The sequence below is a fragment of the Microtus oregoni genome, unplaced genomic scaffold, assembly GCF_018167655.1.
Source record: "Microtus oregoni isolate MIOR12 unplaced genomic scaffold, Mior012 000032F_ref0000030, whole genome shotgun sequence".
Classification (NCBI taxonomy): domain Eukaryota; kingdom Metazoa; phylum Chordata; class Mammalia; order Rodentia; family Cricetidae; genus Microtus; species Microtus oregoni.
In genome coordinates, this window is record NW_024543091.1 from 24,354,179 (window position 1) to 24,375,539 (window position 21,361).

At 40.9% G+C, this 21,361-nt stretch overlaps 1 protein-coding gene across 3 annotated transcripts in view; it reads left to right on the plus strand.

The window, feature by feature from the left end:
* The window catches only part of Pias1 (protein inhibitor of activated STAT 1), a 116,210-nt gene extending 95,454 nt beyond the window's left edge, over positions 1-20,756 (plus strand). For all 3 annotated transcript variants that reach the window (XM_041679399.1, XM_041679400.1, XM_041679401.1), the window contains exons 9-14: positions 110-270; positions 2,574-2,704; positions 3,458-3,638; positions 9,320-9,462; positions 12,187-12,224; positions 15,442-20,756. In XM_041679399.1, coding sequence (XP_041535333.1) covers positions 110-270; positions 2,574-2,704; positions 3,458-3,638; positions 9,320-9,462; positions 12,187-12,224; positions 15,442-15,735 — 948 coding nt within the window. In that variant the 3' untranslated portion in view covers positions 15,736-20,756. The remainder of the gene's footprint in view (positions 1-109; positions 271-2,573; positions 2,705-3,457; positions 3,639-9,319; positions 9,463-12,186; positions 12,225-15,441) is intronic.
* The last annotated feature ends 605 nt before the right edge of the window (positions 20,757-21,361 follow it).

Here is a 21,361-nt window from a genome sequence, read left to right on the forward strand (position 1 = left end):
ACAACATGCTTTAAATCAGAATATATACACATTCTATTTTAGTAAATTATCATTAAAACTTAAGTTTGAATAACAGATACTAATATTTGAACTTTCTCCTCTCTTAAAGCTTGGGAAAATGCGGCTGACAATTCCATGTCGGGCACTTACCTGTTCCCACCTTCAGTGTTTTGATGCAACCCTTTATATCCAAATGAATGAAAAAAAACCAACATGGGTTTGTCCTGTCTGTGATAAGAAGGCTCCATATGAACACCTTATTATCGATGGGTATGTATGTTTGCATTCCTCTTTGTGTGTTAAAATGAGCCTCTGTTATCTGAGTTTGTTGCCATCAGGTTTGAGATAAAACCTAGTGGTAAAAATTTCAAGATAGGATTTTTATTATTGAAAAAATCAATAATTAAATATTATAAATACTTTTCATTTATGTGTGTATGTTCAGCTTGTTTTAAAAACACATGCATTTTCTTTTTCCTTCAGTGCCTTCTGTTGTTTACCATTTTAAGCACCAGTAGTTCTAAACAGAGTATGCATATACTTTTGAGTATATCTAAGACATACGGAGTGTTTTGGAGAAATCATGATAAAATTATGAGGTTCTGGTTAACTCAAATCCATCATTCATAGATAGATAGATTAACTCAAATCCATCATTCATAGATAGATGGATGGATGGATAGATAGATAGATAGATAGATAGATAGATAGATAAGAGCTTTTGGAACTAAAGAAATGGCTCAACAGTGAAGAGCCTATATTGGTTTTATAGGTCACCCAGGTTCAGTTCCCAGAACAGGGAATCTGATGCCCTTTTCCATACTCTATATGAACATAGCCAACACATACAATTTAAACAATTTGTAAATAATAAGGTCTCTTTTAAAAGTGGACCTTTTAGCCAACTTTTCTAGAGACTAGATCTGGCTTCTGTCCTGTCCATCAAAACTTGTTCTCCACTGTCAGAGCTCCCAGCAAAGGGCAGCCAGCTAATAGAGGCTCCCTTTGTTCTGCTCCTTGTGTTTCTATCCTTATCTTGTATTTCTTTTCTCTGTCTTCACCATTGCATTACAGTGATCAGCAGTTCTTAAAATTGATTTTCTGTGGGTTTGACCTATTGGTATCTGGCCATGAGTCTGTCTCTTCCCTTAGGTTTCTGTTTGCCTTTTTTTCACTGAACAAGAAACAAGGAAATGAACTGTGAAAAAGCAAAATGCCTTCCTATTATTTCCAGTGTTCTTCAGTAAAACACTCAAACAAGACAGTTTATTTATAGTATATAGAAGGCATAAGAGCCTGAAGGGAATAATACAAGCAATTGAATGTATATATAAATAGACTTACAACCCAGAGCTTTAAAGATGTCAGTCTTGGGAGAATATGAGTAAGTAGTGTTGTTTCCAGTTGGATTCTTCAGAAATAAAATAATAACTAACTTATAAACTTAAATTAATAGTAATATTTTACCAGCTCTGTATAGTATATATCTTAGCTCTTTCCTTTCTTAGAATAAAATCTCTCTTTCTCTCTCTCTCTCTCTCTGAAAAATGGAAAGAACAGAAAATAAAAGACATTTTTGATATAACTTCTGGTTTATTTATATAAATTCTGATTATATGCTATTAATAACTTTTAGTTTTTGATTTCATTTAACATTATAACTAGATAATATAATTGGCCACAATGAATTTCATATATACCCTATTCTTTTAGTGTTAATATATTACTTTATTTGGATTTAATGGTTGGTTGCATTTTATTTATTTTTTGTTTTGTTTATTTGTTTATTTATTTGAGACAAGTAATTCTATGTACCCATGGCTGTCCTGGAACTTACTCTATAAAACAGGCTGGCCTCAAACTCACAGAGAATTGCCTGCCTCTGCCTCCCAAGTGCTGGAGTTAAAAACATGCACCACCACCACTGTCCAGGTGGTTGTATGTTTTATATGTGTAGCTTCATTTTATTAAGTAACACTTTATGAGCAAGTTGCAAGTATATAGTATTAAGAAGAAAACTGAATACATATAAAATCGCCACTCAGAAATAACTAGTGTATGTTTTTACTCCCATGGAGAATCTTGTTTTTAGATATCTTTTCTTAACCATCTCAGTTTTTGTGAACTGGGATGTATCTGTATATTTAAAAATCTTGGGGCCACTGAGGTGGCTCAGTGAGAAAAGGTGCTGGCTTTTTGCCGAGACTGACAATCTGTGTTTGATCCCCAGAACCCACCTGGTGGAAGTAGAGAACCAACTCCTACAAGTTGTCTTCAGACTTCCACACATGCACTGTGGCACCTACCTACCCATCCAGCACACACTAAATAACTTTTCAAGTTGTTAGGTTTTTTTCCAAAGTTACCTGACACTTTTATATGAATGTTACACAATCTGAGTAACTATTTTCCCTATTTAGCATTAGGTTTTAAGAACAAATGTAATTTATCTGCTCTATTTTCTTTCCCCCATTACTACTTGTAGAAAACAGAAAATCTTAAGTATTTTAAGATTCATGCTTTTCATTTGTCTTTATTTAAACTGTTGTACTAAAGACAGATTATCTGTTTAGGTTGTTTATGGAAATCCTAAAATACTGTACTGACTGTGACGAAATACAGTTTAAGGAGGACGGCTCGTGGGCTCCCATGAGATCGAAAAAGGAAGTGCAGGAAGTTACTGCCTCCTACAACGGAGTTGACGGTGAGTAGCTGTCACAGATCTGGTGGTCACTGCTGTGATGCACCGTGGTTTTCACACATGTAGACTTTTGAAAATTCCGAGCAGTATGATTGGCTCAGTAATTGTTAGGTTATCAATTAAATGTCTACGAATAGATTCCTTTTTTTTTTAAACATTTTATTTTTTATTTATTTATTTAACTTTATTATGTTCGTTGGTGTGAAGGTGTCGTGGAACTATATTTTCAGACAGTTGTGAGCTGCCATGTGGGTGCTGGGAATCGAACCCGGGTCCTCTGGAAGAGCAGTCAGTGCTCTTAACCGCTGAGCCATCTCACCAGCCCCGAATAGATTCCTTTTAAACCAGCTTTTTTTTTTTTTTTTTTTTTTTTTTTTTTTTTTTTTTTTTTTTTTTGGTTTTTCGAGACAGGGTTTCTCTGTGGTTTTGGAGCCTGTCCTGGAACTAGCTCTTGTAGACCAGGCTGGTTTCGAACTCACAGAGATCCGCCTGCCTCTAGAGTGCTGGGATTAAAGGTGTACGCCACCATACCCAGCCATAAGGTACATTTTGATTATTCTAATTCAAAATGTTTTTCAAAATAATTCATTAACAACCAATAAGAAGTGGCAGTTTTAAACTGAGTAGAACAGAGCCACTGTTGCTTCTCAACTCTGGCTACAATAGTGCTGCTACTCTAAACTGACATGCTCATCTACAGGGACACTGAGAAAAGAGAATTGACACAGGTCTTGTGTTTTAATCATTCCCACACAGGATGCTTGAGCTCCACATTGGAGCATCAGGTGACTTCCCACAACCAGTCCTCAAATAAAAACAAGAAAGTCGAGGTGATTGACCTAACCATAGACAGTTCATCAGATGAAGAAGAGGAAGAACCCTCTGCCAAGAGGACCTGTCCTTCCCTGTCTCCTACATCACCACTAAATAATAAAGGGTAAGTGCTGCTTACCTCGGATTCAGAGGAAGGCCAGTCTTGCCCTCCTTCCCAAGAGCTGAGACAGATGTGCACTGTTCTGTCCACACCCCCGAAAGGGTGAGGAAGTCTGAGTTGTGTGAGGACACCATGAAGGTCAGGATGGCAGAGCAGTCTGAGTTCCCAGGAAGAAATGCATTGTGTAAACGAAGATTGTGCTTTCGTTCTCCAGCCATCCAGACTCGAATAATCACACAAAAACTACATTAATTACAACACTGTTTGACCAACAGTTCAGTTCAGGTGTATTCCTAGCTAGCTCTTATATCTTAAATAAACACATTTCTATTATTTTATATTTTATCACGAGGTTTGTGGTTTGTTACCTCACATCTTGCTTCTTGGGTGTCTAAATAGTGTCTGGTTGGTGACAGACTCTCTGCCTTTCCTCTTCCCAGAATTCTCTTAGTCTGGTTGCCCCGCTTATACTTCCTGCCTGGCTACTGGCCAATCATTGTTTTATTAAACCAATGAGTGACAAATCTTTGATGTACAAGAGCATCATCCCACAGCATATTGTGTACACTGAACAAATCCAATAGGAGAAAGACTAGTGGCTCAGCTGTCTGTCATGTGGTACTCACTCTAGCAAGATGGCTATCACCAGGCTAAAATTGGATAAAGACTGCAAAAATAGCCTAGAAGGAAGGCCACATACAAAAGAGGAGAAAAGGACACATAGAAAGATCATTTGGGGGGGGGGAGAAGATGGGGGTCTCATTCTATATAGCAGATCTGCCTCTGCCTTCCCAAGTAATGGGATTAAAGGTGTATACCACCACACCTAGTCCAAGAGTAATTCTATTTACAATATTAATCAAAAATTGATTCAATGAGGACTAGTGAGATTGCTCAGCAAGCAAAGGCACTTGCTACTAAATCTATCAATTGAATTTTGATCCTGGGACCCACATGGTGGAAGGAGAGAACCAATTCCTGAAGGTTGTTTTCTGAACTCCACACACACAGACATAAAAGAAGTCTTTTGTAAAAAACAAAACAAACTGGTTGAATGTAAACAAAACTTTTGGTGATTCTGATGTGTATCAAGAACCACTGTATACAACAGAACTATCCTTAAAACAAACAAACAAAAAACCCAAAACTGTATGTACATATGTGCACCCCTGGCGACCAGAAGGTGGCATCAGATCTCTTAGAGCTCAAGTTATAGGCAGTAGAGAACCATCTTGTGGGTGTTGGGAACTTAATTTAGGTCCTCTCCAAGAGCACCAAGCACTCTTAATCACTAAGGCATCTCTCTAGGCCCAGAAGCATGTCCTGATATGATGTCCTTATATCTTAGAGTAGTGTAGTACTCTAATTCCTCAAGAATGCTACATCCCGGGAAAAGTCAGTCTACATTCTGCACTCAAGCATAGTGGTTTATCTGGCAGCCTTTACTCTACTTACCAAACAAGCTTTCACAAGAGAGTTTTTTGGAAAGATCATAGCAGCACTTACCCTTTATTATTTAGTGGTGATGTAGGAGACAGGGAAGGACTGTGAATGCCTTTCACAGTTGCTGCCCGGTCAGAAGCCACAAAATTATTAGATTTCATTTTGGCCTGCTTGTAGGGTTTAGAACACTGGCTAAAATCTGGAACCTACTTGCTATAAAGTTAACTCAGGTAGAACTCTTACAATATAGAGCTGAGTGTGCCTGATCACTAAAGCTAGCTGTAGACGTGTGTGAACTGCCAGGAAAGATCTGAGATGACTTGGGCTTTCCCTCATAGTAGTCCTGGTTTTTTTTTTGTTTGTTTGTTTGTTTTTGGTTTTTCTAGACAGGGTTTCTCTGTGGCTTTGGAGCCTGTCCTGGAGTTAGCTCTGTAGACCAGGCTGGTCTCGAACTCACAGAGATCCACCTGCCTCTGCCTCCCGAGTGCTGGGATTAAAGGCGTGCGCCACCATCGCCCGGCAGTAGTCCTGTTTTAAAGACATGTTACCTTTGTTTCCCAGGAACTGGAGATCGGTAGCATGTTTTTCTAACTCCATCACTAATAAGGCTAGGGGTAGTAGGACTGCCACTGGTTTGGGGCCAGCCTGAACTAGATGACAGCCTATCTCAAAAAAAAAAAAAAGTTACCATAACAATTTCAATGTAGTAAGTGTTCTAAGGAACCTAGAGACTCAGAAGATATGCTTAGGTGATACATAAATCCTATGACACATGAGGAACAATAAAAAAGATAACATTGGATCTGGATATCTGTTAGGAAATCATAGAACCACCCACACACACACACAGATATAAGAGAAAATTGTATTGTCGTTCTTTTGTGTCATAATTGCAAAATTAAAAGATACTTTCTAAAACAAGTATGTAATACTCTCGGGTTAATTGTGTGGCTTTTTTCTACTCTTCAGAATAGTCATACGTGAACTCTGCAATAGTTTTACTATCTGAGTATATTTTTTTAATCAAGAAAACTTTAGAGTCTTTAAAAATCTAATATTTCTTTGAATATTTACTGTTCCTCCCAAAATAGCTCTGTTTATTTTGTTTGGAAAATTACATTATGTGCACTAACTACTTCCCTGACTTTTTGCCCATGATGAATTGAGCCTAGATACAGCTCTACAAATGCAGGCCTTTCTCTATGGCTGTATAGATAAAACCTGAATGTCTCTAGCATCTTTAAAAGGATGATTAGCAGGACTGGAGAGCTGGTTCAGCGGTTGAGAACACTGCCTGCCCTTCTAGAGATCCATGAGTTCAATTTCCAGCAACCCCATGGTGGCTCACAACCATCTGTCATGAGATCTGGTGCCCTCTTCTGGCAGAACACTGTGTGTGTGTGTGTGTGTGTGTGTGTGTGTGTGTGTGTGTGTGTAATTAAATTTGAAAAAAATGGTTACGCAGCACTGTGAGTGTTCACAGCAGCAGCTAGCTGCTAGCACACTAAGCCCTGCAGATCGTTCACTGCTGTGCTTTGTAATATGGAAATATACACTTGAGAGCAGTCACAGAATTAAAAGACAGGTGGCCATCCCATAGCCAGGAGATAAGAACTGCAGCATCTTGCGACGTGTTTGATTTCCCCAGAAGTTTCATACCATTTGCTAGATTGGGATGTTGTAAAGACTAGCAGTTGACTGCTTCCTGTTGCAATCTCCTGAGCATAGGCAAAGGACACAGCTAAGGAATATGACATTCTCTGTGGGTGTAAGAGGTTTACATTTGCATTGCATGGAACACTTCTGTGCAGCACCTGAAAGATCTTATGCTTACTATCCCACTCAGAAAAGTGTAGTACATATTCATAATTAGGATTCTGTTCCAGGAAATCTAACCTTGGTGTTTTGTGAAGTACTTCATGTAGAGTATTAGAGGCAAAAGCCAGGGCTGGGGATGGAGGCGTTCATTGGATAAAATACTTGCTGTGTAAGCATGATGACCTTGAGTTCAGATCCCTAGATCCAGTGTAAGCCAGGTGCAGTAGTCTGCAGGTCTGATTCCATCCCTATTGGATCAAGAAGGGAGACAGACAAGAGAAGCCCTGGGAGCTCATAAGGTAGCTGGTCATGCATCTCATTGAGCAGTGAGAGACAGGCAAGGACCAAAACGTCGGGTTGGTTGTACTCTGCCCTCCGTGTGTGTGCTGTAGCACCTATGCACTTAAACTAGCATACATCACACCCATGCAAAGTGAAAGAAGTCTCTATTCCTCCATTTCTTGTTACTTTATTTTCCTCTGTGCCTGTTAGCCTTACACGATTGGGATCACATGTAATGATGCATAAACCTTCCTAGGACTGTCATAACTATTTTCTTTTTAAAGTCAGTTCTTCATTCCTTTTTCCTTTTTCCTCTCCCCTCCCGCTGCCAAGAAAGGGTTTTTCTGTGTAGCATTGGCCAACCTGGAACTAGCTCTGTAGGCCAGGCTAGTCTCGAACTCACAGAAATGCACCAGCCTCTGCCTCCAGAGTTCTGGGATTAAAGGCGTGCACTACCACTGGGCTTTCTTCCTTATTTCTTAAGGGAGATAAGGAGAAAGATTTGACCTCTAGTTTATGAAGGTGTCACTGCTTTTTCTGGAGTTCCTTTGTTTCCTTTCTAGTTGTAAACTCTCTCTTTAAAACCTCTCTTCCTCCTTTTTACTCTGGGACACTTTGCCTTGTCTCGCTGCCTTGATTGCCTTCAAAGGCTCTGTTATTTGAACTGTACTGATAGCCAAGCTAGACGTTTAGTGAACCAAAGTTACTGCTCAGAGTTCACTCTCAGCAGGCTCATAAATCTGCTTTCTTCTCAGTGCTCAAGTTTGTTGCATTCCCCTAGTTTTCTCAATTTGTGTTTTCCTTACCAGGGTGTCTTAGCCAAGGTCTCTGTTACTGTAATGAAACACCATGACAAAAGCAAGTTGGGAAGGAAAGGGTTTGTTTGGCTTCCACTTCTACATCACTGTCCATACTTCCATATCACTGTTCTTATCAAAGAAAGTCAGCACAGGAACCTGGAAGCAGAAGCTAATGCAGAGCCCATGGAGGGGTGCTGCTTACTGGCTTGCTTCTTGTGGTTTGTTTAGCTTGCTTTCTTATAAATCATTAATTAACAAAATGCCCTACAGGATACAGGATTACCTGCAGCTCAGTCTTATGAAGACTTGTTTTGTTTTGTTCTGTTTGGGTTTTTTTTTTTTATTGTTTTTCGAGACAAGGTTTTCTCTGTGTATCTCTGACTGTCCTGGAATTTAATTTGTAGACCAGGCTGGCCTCAAACTCACAGAGCTCTGCCTGCCTCTGCCTCCCCAAGGTTTGGGATTAAAGGCGTGCGCCACCACAGCCCAGCCTGAAGTCTTGAGTAATTGAGTCTCTCTCCTCTCAGATGACTTTAGCATGTGTCAAGTTAATGTAAAACTTTCCGGCACTGTTGTAAGGAGGCTGCTTGTTGGTTCCGGGCTGCTTGGCGCCTCAGACTCAAAATAATCACACAGAAACCATATTATTTAAATCACTGCTTGGCCCATTTGCTCTAGCTTTTACTTGTTAACTCTTAACATCTTAATTTAACCCATCTCCATTAATTTGTGCATCACAAGGTTATGGCCTACCAGCAAAGTTCCAGCATGTCTGGGTCTGGCAGTGGCTCCATGGCTTCTCTCTGACTCTGCCTTCCTTTTCCCAGCATTCAGTTTAGTCGTCCACCTCCACCACCTAGCTCTGTTCTTTTACCCTATCACAGGCCAAGACAGTTTATTAACCAATGGTATTCACAGCATATAGAGGGGAATCCCACATCAATCCTAGTATCCCTAGATTTCTCACTATCTACCCCTTCAGAACCTACTTTGAAAGGTCCACGGTTTCCTTTGTTGTGGGTACCTCTCACTCATGTCCTGTTACGGTGACTCAGCTATGCATTGTTTCTGCATTCTTAGAAAGGAGGGTGCCTCTCTAAGGACTGTATGAACTATGAATGGTGATTCCATTGCATTTATCTGATTCACCTTACAGCCTTTGCAAATGCTACTGCATGCCAAGTTATTTCTTACCATTTGTTTTGCTTTTTGTTTGTTTGGTTTTGTTATACTGTCTTTTCATGTTTTAATCATAAAAAGTAGAGCTCATTGTGGGATACAATTTCATTTGTTAAACTGTTAGAGTGACTATTAAATTCTCTAAACATTTCTTTTCCTCAGAATTTTAAGTCTTCCTCATCAAGCATCGCCTGTGTCCCGTACCCCCAGCCTTCCTGCTGTAGATACAAGCTACATCAACACTTCCCTCATCCAGGACTACAGGCACCCTTTCCACATGACACCCATGCCTTACGACTTACAAGGTGAGTCCCTGGTCCTTTGCTGCTGTCATACAAACTGAGGAATGCCTTCACTCTGTGTGGCTGCAGTCTGGGGATGAGAGATATAGGGGAGATATGGAGATGGGAGAACGGGGCTTTGGAGCCCAGGAACAAATGTCCTGGATCTTGGTGGCATCTTCCTCTGCAGCCTGCCCTCACTGCTGTGGGAATCCTGAGGCAGGGGTTTTAAGGTGTTGTGAGCTTCCCAGTCCCTTGGACTGCTGGAACACTTCTTGCATGTGGCCTTCCATTTGGTGGGGGTGAATGCTGGCTTTTATTGGTGGGGGTGAATGCTGGCTTTTATTCTTTGATTATGGCTTCGCCTAATGCTCACTATGTGTAGCTGAGTTGTATTGTGAGACTTGATCTTGCTGTGTAACTCTGGTGTTAGCCTGGTGCTCACCATATAGCACACCAAACTGGCCTCAAAGTTGCTGTCATCCTCCTACCTCTGCCTCCCAAGAGCTAGGATTTTAGACTTGCATCATATCATGCTATGGCACACATGTGATGATCAGAAGACAGCCTGCAGGAATTCATTCCCTCTATCTACTATGTGGATTTCAGGGATCAAACTCAGCTTTGGTGACAAGCACCTTTACCCACTGAGAAATCTTGCCCGCCCTATAATAGTAATGAATTGAGACATTTGAAATTTTTTACTTTGGTTCTTTTGAACTTTATCCTTTTTTTTTTTTTTTTGTCTTACTCTTTTGAGACAGTCATTCTATGTAGTCCTGATTGACTTCAAACTCATAGATATCCATCCACCTGCAGGTATGAACTACCATACCCAGCCTTACCCTTTTTAAGAGAAGTAGTTTGAAATGCCAGTATATTCATTTGTATCTCAAAAAGAATTTCAAGTCTGGGTTGTATCTTTATAACTTAGTGACTTATGGACTAGTCATTTAACTTCCTGGAGGCTGGTCACTCCCAGCGATTTCCTAAACCGCTTTTTTTTTTTTTTTTTAGCTATTTGCACACATCCATCACTACTGAGACACATTTTGTAATTCCTTATATTGTAGTCTCTTCTGGTGTGGGTAGGAGTAGTAGTTGCCAAAATATTGCATTGCTTGTGTACGTCAAGGTTAAACATCATCATGAGGCCCTTGCTTTTCTTGTTCTTGTTATGTAGTGCTGGCTAGTGTAAAACAATGCAGCCAGGAGTCAGGGCTGAGCTTTCTTTTTTTTTTTTTTTTTAATTTTATTTATTTATTATGTTTACAACATTCTGCTTCCCACACACCAGAAGAGGGCGCCAGATCTCATTACAGATGGTTGTGAGCCATCATGTGGTTGCTGGGAATTGAACTCAGGACCTCTGGAAGAGCAGTCAGTGCTCTTAACCTCTGAGCCATCTCTCCAGCCCCCAGGGCTGAGCTTTCTGTGATGCCACCGGACACTTGTTTTTAAAGACGGGATCTCTTTGTGTAGAAGTTCCACCTGCCTCTGCTACCTAAAAGCTGGAATTAAAGGCATGTGTCATCATGCCTAGCCATACAGTCACATTTGGGTTCTAGTCTGGTTTAGATGATGGGAAGTGAACACATTTGAGAAGGAGAATAAAAAGCTTTGCTACAACTTGGGTGGCCTCTTAAAGTTTCATCCGTAAAATCAAACCAAATGTATGAAATACCCCAAGAGGCATTTATTGTAGAATAAATTAAATTGAAATCTAAGGGCTAGGGACATAGCTCAGTGTATAGAATGCTTGGCAAGAATGCATAAAGCAATGGGTTTGACTTGCAGCACCAGATAAACTGAGCATAGTGGCATGTGCCTGTCATCCCAGCACTAAAAGGTGAAGACACAATTAAGAAGTTCAAAGTCAAGCCAGGCATGGTGGTGCACGCCTTTATTCCCAGCACTGGGAAGGCAGAGGCAGGCAGATCTCTGTGAGTTTGAGGTGAGTACAGTCTGCAAAGCGAGCTCCAGGACAGCTAGGACTCTGTTAACACAAAGAAACTCTTTGTTGAAAAACCAATACCACCACCCACCCACCCACCCACCCAGGATGGTCATGGAGTGCAGTGACCATCCTGAACTACATGAAACTGTTTACTTGTGAGGAATCAGTAAAAGCAAGGTCTTTATTGCCAAACTTGGGCTTTATCCTTCATAGCTTAGAGATGAAAATGCCAGATGAAAATGCCATATAACGCCCAACTTAACTTCTTGTGACTTTTTTTTTCCTTTTGGTGGGGTTTTTGTTGTTGAAGAATCTTTTGGTATCACCTTAGCTAGACTGGAAGTTGCTTATGTAGACCAGGCTAGCCTCTGCCTCCTGTAAATGTTTGGATGAAAGGTGTGCACCACATGTCCAGCATTCCTTGTGTTTAAATATGAATTCAGAGTGTATAGAATGGCTCTTTTCCATCTTGCTCTCAGAGAGGCAGCTTCCTTTCTGCCTCTCTCCCCACTTCTCTGCTTCCCCCTTCTCTGTCCCTTTCTCCTCTTCTCTCTCTCTCTCTCTCTCTCTCTCTCTCTCTCTCTCTCTCTGTCCCCCCCTTCACCCTTCCTCCTCCATAACCCCCTGAATAAACATTCAACCTCACCCTGCAAAAAAAAAAAAAAAAAAAAAACAGAGTGTATAGAATGTAAGATTTAAGTGCTGGGATGTTTAGAAAAGTTTTACTTTATGTTGTTTTTTGCCTACAAGCTAAGTTTGTTTTTTTGTTTTTTTTTTAATTCTTCCCACAGGATTAGATTTCTTTCCTTTCTTATCAGGAGACAATCAGGTATGTTAATGTGAAAACAATCCGTTTTTTTAATTGTATATTAAAATATCAAGCTATAATACATAGCCAGAAGAAAGAATAAATTTCCTTGGCAAGGAGAGTACCTGTAGCCAGTGTTGCTCTGGCTGTAAGAATTTAAATAAAAGCCATCCTTTATCACTGCTCTCCACCCCCAGTAGAGGGTAAAAGCAGTGTCTGTCTGTTGATTTCTCAATACTGCTGTATAAAGACACAGGCCTGTGAACCATGTGATTAGTGGATTTCAGTCTTGGCCACATGTATCAAGAGTGTCCTGTTGCCCAGGACATCATAGCTGTTGTATATTATAATAGTATATTAGTCTGTGGTGCTACTGCATTGCCAATGGTATGTTTAAAGCATACAGTTGTGTGCAGTCCGTAAGTACTAGACAGTGATAGTGAATGATCTGATTTTCAGTTATACAGCATGCAGTGATAGTGAATGATCTGATTTTCAGTTATACAGCATGCTGTGCTTCCTCAAACTGTATTTACTGCAGCTGATTGCTTCCTCTACTCCCATGTTTGTCTCAGCTCATGTTGCTTTATTCATCTCAGACCCTAAACGTACAAAATCATTTGCTAAAAAGGCCACATCTAGTGACCTGGAAGCAAGATTAAAAGAGATCAAGGAGTGTGGAAGGAGAAAGTCAGTGACTGTTACTCAGCAGTCAGACTGTCCCATTGCACCAGAGCTACAGACTTGCAGAGCAAGAACAAAGTGACAGAAGTCTCATCGAAAACAGTGAGACAAACACAGATTGAGAAAGGCCTACTACAGCAATAGAGAAATGGCTAAGGACATGGATTAAGGCCAGGATGCAGAAGCACATCCTGCTCGGTACTGTGACACTCTCTGCCAAAGCAGTGATCCAGCCACTGTCCAGATGCCTCTGAGTTTCGTGCCAGCAAGCTGGAGCACTAATTGGAGATTAGCAAACTTTGAAAGATGTTGTTGTTCATTGGTGATGGTGTTCATGTACATCCTCCTTTATCCCAGTATCACAGTGGTGGTCTTGTTCCAACACCATGTCTCTGACCCAACCAATAGAAATAGATCAAGGAGATTTTTAAAAATTTTTTTGAGGATTTCATACATGAGTATACTGTATTTACATTATTTTGACCCATCCCTTTCCCTCCTCCAGCTGCTCTGTGGCCCCTCTCTGTATATAAATTTTTAATTTTTATTACTATTGTATCCATGGTTGTATATGTAACACAATGTATGTTTAGAAGTCAAAGGACAGCTGTATGGAGTCAGTTTTCTCCACCTCTGTGTGGGTTTCAACTGTTGAACTCAAGTATTCAGGCTCTATAGCAAGCTCCTTTATCTGCTGAGCTACCTTGCTGGCTGATTAAGGAGATTTAGTGGCCTTTTGGGACCTGCTGCCTGAGTAGGACCTTTGTCCAGGCTCCTGCTGCAACAGGAACACTGAGGAGACAAGCCTGTGAGTGTGGACGGATAATAGCACCAGTGCTGTGCAGTAGCCTTGTGTAGGCACTCGAGCGATTACTGCTGACTGCAGGGGATTTGCTTTTGATGAAGAGGTTGCAAAGCAATGTTGTAGTTGTGGTGGCCACTAACTCCAAGATCGTGTATGTGACACTGAGGAGCCCCAGAGAGCTTCCTAAGGAAGCTGCTGTGAAAGCTTGGAACTGAAAAGCAGGCAGGAGCAAAGGGAACTGCAAGAGACAGAAGGAGTCCCCACTAAGTTTCATAAAGGAGCTAGTGGAACTTGCACAGACATCAGCAGTCCCCTTCAGATGAGATACTTTAGAACATGAATATCAGAAAAGGGGAGTGTTTGTGGTACTCTTCACAGCACATCTTCGATGAAAAGGGACAGACCAAGCAAAGCACCACAGCATGCTTCTGAAGAATGGCACCTACTTAGGATGAGCTCTAGTGGAGAAGCAGGCATTTCCCCTGCCCTGAAAACCTTCCAGGAAACAAGTTGTGCCTAGAAGACAGTGGCACTGACCCCTGGCCTGTGTAGACCTATGAATGAATACACACACACACACACACACACACACACACACACACACACACACACCTTTTTAGCAAAATACATAATTAGATCTCATAGGGTATAGATATGATGAAAGAATGTTTTTGCACAGCCATGTGGTCTATTCATGTTTAAGTATTATTATAAAGAGTAAAATAGTTGGGAGTGTTTAGGAAGCCCCAACCTCTGTGAAGATCTCTAGGCAGATACTTTTAGTGGGGAGATGTTTTTTTCTTCAGTGGTTAGCCGCTGGTAAGTTGTTCATACTCTGTAACTGAGTAACTCACTGAGACACACACTGAAGGTAGACTATTGAGAAGAGGCAAGGATCAGGTAGAGGGAGAGAAATAGGGGAAAGCAGTAGAGGGTAATTATAATCAAAAGACATTATCTACATGTGAAGATGTTATAATGAAACCTATGATTGTGTATAATTAGTACATGTTATAAAATCTTTAAAAAATGAAAAAGCTTAAAAACAAAGTAAAATTGTTATGTAACCAATTAATTAAAAGGCGAGCTTTGGGATTTTTTTTTTTAAACAAATGTAGAGTAACCTAAGCATAGAGTATTGGTAAAGCCCACAGTAGTCCTCAGCCTTCACAGCCACTCAGCAGGCAGCAGTCCCTGACCCAGAGACTTGCAGCTCCACACGCCCCACTATGGGAGTGCCCTGCAGAAGTGTGACATTGCTTATCTTTTACAGCAAGTTCTCCCTGCCTTTTCCAACTCAGACCTGCTCATGTGCACAAACACTGCCCAGTGCCTGCAGTGCTGAAGCAGTGACAGGCTGCACAGAGCCGCAGCCTGAGCACGATAGCAGCTGAGCTTCTTCATGATGCAATTCTCAGGATGAACTTGTCAGTGGGAATGCGGGATGTATCTTGAGAGGGGAAGCTGCCCTCCTTCCTACTGCTTCTGAACATCTCAGAAATAGAGTTTTAAGAACTGCGTGCAATGCAAACTAAAATACACACACAACACAATCAAAAGTGTTATTCCAGTTTCAGATACCATGCCAAAGCGCTCTCAGTATCAGTGACCAGTCATTTCACTGCAGAATGTGTTGTTACTTGAGGAGCCAGACACTCAGGATATCTTAACTTGGGACTTACTCTGCTGAGAAGAGTACAGAGGTGCATCTGATTGTAACGAGAGTGTTTTGTCTCTGGTCCCTCCTAGCATTACAACACCTCCCTGCTTGCCGCAGCAGCAGCAGCGGTCTCAGATGACCAGGACCTCCTGCACTCCTCCCGCTTTTTCCCGTATACCTCCTCGCAGATGTTTCTCGATCAGCTAAGTGCTGGAGGAAGCACTTCTTTGCCAGCCACCAACGGAAGCAGTAGTGGCAGCAACAGCAGCCTTGTGTCTTCCAACAGTCTGAGGGAGAGCCATGGCCATGGCATGGCCAGCAGGAGCAGTGCAGACACGGCGTCCATCTTTGGCATCATACCAGACATTATCTCATTGGACTGACGCCCTCGTCCTGCTGCTCCCACCCTGTCCCAGATTAAATGACTTGGCAGAAGAGAACTCTGTGCTCTGTTTTACCTTATCTTGTTTAGAAAAGTACACAAGCGTGGTTTTTTTTCCTTTTTTTAGGGAAAAAAATTAAAAGAAATGTACAGAGAACAAAACTATATTTTCAGTTTTACTTTTGTATATAAATCTAAGACTGCCTGTCTGATAAAACACTTGTTTTAAAAAAAAAAAAAAAGGAAGGAAAGAAAAGAAAAAGCAAGCACCCACAAACCTCCTTCGGTTCATTTTTTTCTGGATTCTGAAGACTTTTTCACCATTTGTCCTCTGGTTTGGGTTTTATTTTACTTCAATGGCATTATCTTACTTGCAATAACAGAAACAGAATTGCATGTATGAAGTTTTAAATCATGGGCTTTGTTGTAGGGAGGGGGTTGGGATAGTTTTGATTTCCATTGTTTCAAAGCAACAGACTTGGAGTCTGTTTATGTATGCGTGGATTTTGCCAGCCTTAAGTTATAATCTCACCTGTCCCACTGCACTCCCTTTGTTTGCAGGACATAGCTCGTGGGTGTGTGTGTTTTCAGTGTGTGCCTGAGTGTACTGTTCTGTCATCACTGTCCCCTCCCCTCCTGTTGGCATTTAGTTAATATCAGTTGCCTGCTTTTTTCAAAATGTTTCAGAGGTCTTGAACTTTAACATAAGCATCTTTCTCAGCTCTCCCAGTGCGTGTTCGCCATCACAGGTTCTCTGTGATCTGCCGTGTGCCCCCTAAGAGTGTGTTTCCTAGAAGTGTTGGAGTAGAAGCTGCCTGGATAGGCAGTCTGAGGGCAGGCCTGTGAACGACGATACGCTTGTGTGGATTCTGAATCGGAATTGCCAGTATTTTGTATGTAAGCCAAATCTGTGAGTACCTGCATTTTGGTCACAGGGTAACAAGTTTTTGAGAATCTTCATACCAAAGTGGGATGTGAAAGAGCCCTGGAAGCCCTGTGGGGTATGGGTATCATGTGCAACTGGCAGAGGGCATTGTACCACCTCAAAAAAGAAAGAAGTCAGTTACCCTAAAGTTGACAGTACAGTGCAGCCCACATGTGGATCTGTAGCAAATCTGTTTGATGAACAGTTGAAACTCAACAATAACCTTAGTTATTTTGTTTCTGTGGTTCTAAATATACTTCTTTTCTTAGCCTTGTTTGTTTTTACTCAGCTTTTAATGACAAGTATGACATAGGAAGCCATTATTTTTTTAATTCAAGAATCAGTCAGTCATATCTACTTGGTCTTACCTACTCTGAATAGCAGAATATGTAAATATATTAAAATTTTCTTCAGGAAATGATCAAGGGTCAAAGGAAGGAAAAAGTGCTTCTCGTACTTGAGAGTCATCAGAGAAAATGCAGTGCTCTTACAGTGAAGAAAGATGGGCACGGGTTTATCAGCAGAGAGGACAGGGCACACCATCCAGTTCCCAGACTGGCTTTTTATGTTACAACTTCGTGTTCTCATAGTTGAAGGACCTCCTTTGTGTATAGTAAACTTGTTTTCAAACCTTGCATCAGTAACGAAGGACCTATATTAATGCAGGTAGAAGTCAAGATTGCTGTATCTTCAGTTGTATGATAAAGTGAATGGTTCACATGACAGTGTGGCATCTAAAAATATGTTTTTATAGCGTCTCTGCTACTAAACTGTCAACTTGAATTTTGAAAAAGTTGGTGTTGATATGTATATGTGTGTGTGTATATATGTATTTATAAACAAGTGTGTGTGAGTAACATCGTCTTCCCCTGCGCATGTGTGTTCCACACAGAAACGGCTGTGTTAGTCACAAAACAATCCGCAATAAAACAAGGCATTTGTTGTCAGTTCAAACCAGAAATGGTTACGTTGTTAAATTTTATCGGGTGTGGTGAGTACACGTTTGATTTTTTTTTTTCAGTGCTATATTAACTTAGGCTCATTTCAGATAAGGTCTTAATTTGTGTCTAAGTTGAGATTAGAGTAGGAATCAATAAAATTGTGGCTATTTCTGTTAGCATTGCAATAGTAAACATTTTTGTTATTTCAACTATCTGAGATGAAATGAATAGTTTTCCTTGTTTTTGGATTTTTTTTTTTAGCTTGTTAGTGGTTTTAGGATTCTGATCGCAGTTTTTGTGTCTGATGCTGAATTACAAACTTAGAACGATCCAGTTGAAAAACCAGTCCTCTGCATTCTTCAGCCCAGTTGTGGAGGAATGGTCACTTTCCTTCCATGTCCTGCATTGTATCAACCTAAGGGGAGAGTGGGTAACAGTGAGAAATATATGTTCATGGCTTTGGTCATGTTAGCTCGTTCCACGTCAAAAAGAGTTTATTTCTTCATTTGTTGACTTCCTAAAACATTACACATGGTTAAGTTCAGTCACGGACTTTCACGATCTTTAGTAATTATTAGTCACGCACTGCTTTGTCTCCTACATTAACAAGAAAAAGCGCATGGTCACTCCATCTCTTTTTGTTGCTTTTCCTTAGCCCACCCTCATTCCACAGCCCTGCCAATGTTGATAGGCTGTGGACAAATACTGTTCTCAGTATCTTTCAGCAAGTTGCTAGGAACCCCCTTCCTTAGTCTTTCTTACTAGCATGTTCACATGTGCTCTGTATAGTACTGTGTGTGCCCCATCTATCTGTAAGCACACATCATCAGAAAAGTAGCTGTTCAACTAGCAGGGTAGGGGTGGCTTTTAATTTACTACATAAGTATTACTGAACACATTTTTTAAATAAAAAACCATGCATCATACTTGGTTGACCAAAGTTTTCCTTTGCTAATTTAGGTATTATACATCTACATTACTGACTTAAAGAATCACCTAAGTTTTGAAAAGTGGAAAGTGTTTCTGCCAATTTTTCTTTGAGGACAAGTGTATGAAACTGAGTGAAAATATATCCCAATTGTAAATGGATACATGTAGAAATAACCTTGTTTTTAAAGCAGTTTGAATTTTAAGTACATAAAACTTTCAGGATCTTCAGGACTCTTAAAAGCACATTTGAATTTATTTTGGTAAGAACTTTGCTTTATGGATACACATTGCATTCTGTTTGTTTTGGTTTTGTTTTTAATTAAACACAAAGCGTAGATTTCAAAGAGGGAGGGAGAATATCTGGTGGTCCCAGAGTGTGCTGCTGCTGTTTTATTAACAAAGGGGAAATGTATATAAATAGATAAAAGTTACCATAAATTCCATGAACTTAAATCTGTGATTCATTGCCTTAAAACTTTCTCTCTTAGAATTTCCATACCGCATGCCAAACCAGTAAAATGGCTTTTAAAAATGTATAGTAGACCAATGTCAGTTTGTATAAAAGTACCAAGTGAAAATATTTATTACATGCATTGGAGAAAAGTTGTTTCCCTATTGAATGTTACCTGTTTATGTAGAGCTCTTTAGATGTAATAAAAGAAAAGGCTTCAGTTAATTTGTGTTCTGTAAAATACTACTACTGGGTCTATAAAGGAACAGTCCCCATAAGAAAAGTGCTGGTGCAATGTGCTCCCAGGGCCCCTGAAATCTAGAGGTTTCAGAGCATGACAAGTAAGTAACTGATAGCTCTACATCATGCTTTGACCTTCCTTACTGGAATACAGCTAGCTCTGTAATGAACCACAGCACTAAATTTTAAAGGTACTTGTTGTCTATCTGCTGGGCCTCTCCACTCTTTATGGTGAGCAAGCCCGGTGCTAGGTAAACCTGTTGGAATTTGAAAAATGCACACATGGGGACCCTGAAGCAACAGCCTCCTGATATGGCTGTGTAAATCCGGCTTCAGGAGTTTGAGCTCACCATGACTAGAGCATTGAGTGGGGAAAGTCAGCCCAGGTGATGCAGACCACCCATTAGCCGTGTGCTCTTTGCAAGCTGTGCTGGAGATTCCACTCAGCCAAATATGATTCAGAAAACATGCTTTAAATCTACACCACAGGCAGGATATGGTGGCGCACACCTTTAATCCCAACACTTGCAAGGCAAAGGCAAGCAGATTTCTGTGAGTTTGAGGCTGGCCTGGTCTACAGAGAAAGTTCCAGGACATCTAATACACAGAGAAACCTTGTCTCGAAAAACAAACCAACCAAACAAAAGAAAACAAATAAACAAACAAAAAAAAAACACAGTTGCTGACAGGCTTCAGAACACATTGGGGAGATACCTCTTCTGTAAAGGTAGGGTAGACTTTTCATCCCCCTGTCCCACGTACAGCATCAGCACGGAGCACCTGTCAGGTCTTCGGTATTTTAGACTGGCAAGCAGATGTGCCTCTGAATCTATGGCTGAAGTCAGGTGTTGGGTCTGGAACCTTCCCATCTGGTAGAGAAATAGGCCTTCTCTTTGGAAGCCCAGCCTCCCCCAGGAAGACTTGCCATGGGAGTCATGAAGACTTTTACTATGTGTTGCTCTGGCTTCTTTCCAGGCGCCCTTGAACAGCCCAGAAATTCTTATTTTTTTTTCTTTGTGTTTCCCAGATAGACTTTTGCTTTGTATATCATGTTGGCCACAGACCAAAATCCTCTGAAGGCGTGTGCCACTATTATCTAGCATATTTTTTGTATTAAAGAAATCTGCCAGGTTGCCTATATTCAAGCTGCTCAGGGAACACATAGTGTCTACTTTCAGGAAAATGAGGCCTTCCTTTCTCAAGTCTTCTGTTTGGTTTGAGCCATACAGCATATGTGAGGTAGCTGAATCAAGACTGACACTGTTTGGTCCTCTGGAGTATTCCCAGAGCCTAGTCTTTAGTAAAATATGTGTCTGGTCAAACTTCCCAGGAGACACCTATGTCTTGATATGTCTTTCTGTTTTCACTAAGGAAAAAAGCCACAACCAGTCCTAACACAAAGGATTGAAGGTCTCCATGTTCAGAGTTCTACACTCCACCCATGTTGGTATGTCACAAGAGGAACTCTAGGTGAAGAGGTGGTTCCAACTCTGATTTCAAGGCCTCTCAGATCGGGACATGACCTGGTATATCCCCTTATCCTGGTAGTTCCAAGAAAATGACTTAAAGTTGTGGTTACCCCAGGTCACTTGAGCAAACCATCCTGGTTCCTGCAACCTAACAATAGCCCAGGGCACAGCTTCAGCAAATGTTTCCAGGAACATCAGAGATGTTGCTTAACTCTTCAAGGCCTCTGAAGGGGCCAGGCCCCCCACTTCCTTTGGTGTGGAATATAAAGTTGGATCACCTGCCACTACTCAGCTGATCCCACACTTAACACTCACTCCAGTGTATGTTTCCACTTTATCCCTGTTTATGAAAGAGCATCCTGCACTTTGTGTGCTGGGCGAAATGGAATGAGGATTTATCGATGGGCTTGTAGAGCTGTAAGGAATGGTGTGTTAAGTGTGTGTGCATGCTCTGTGCTCGTTGCTGTGCCTGTGTGTACATACCTTATGCTTGTTGCTCTGCGTCTGTGTGCACATTGCTTGTGGTTTTCTGTGTGTGTCTGTGCTCGTTGCTCTCTATATGTGCATGCGTGTACAGACACTCTGCTTATTGTTTGTTCCCAGCCAACTCTAGCCTTCTCTTGGAAATGCCAAAGGTAGTTCTTGTACCCAAAAGTAGACTGGTCTTCTAG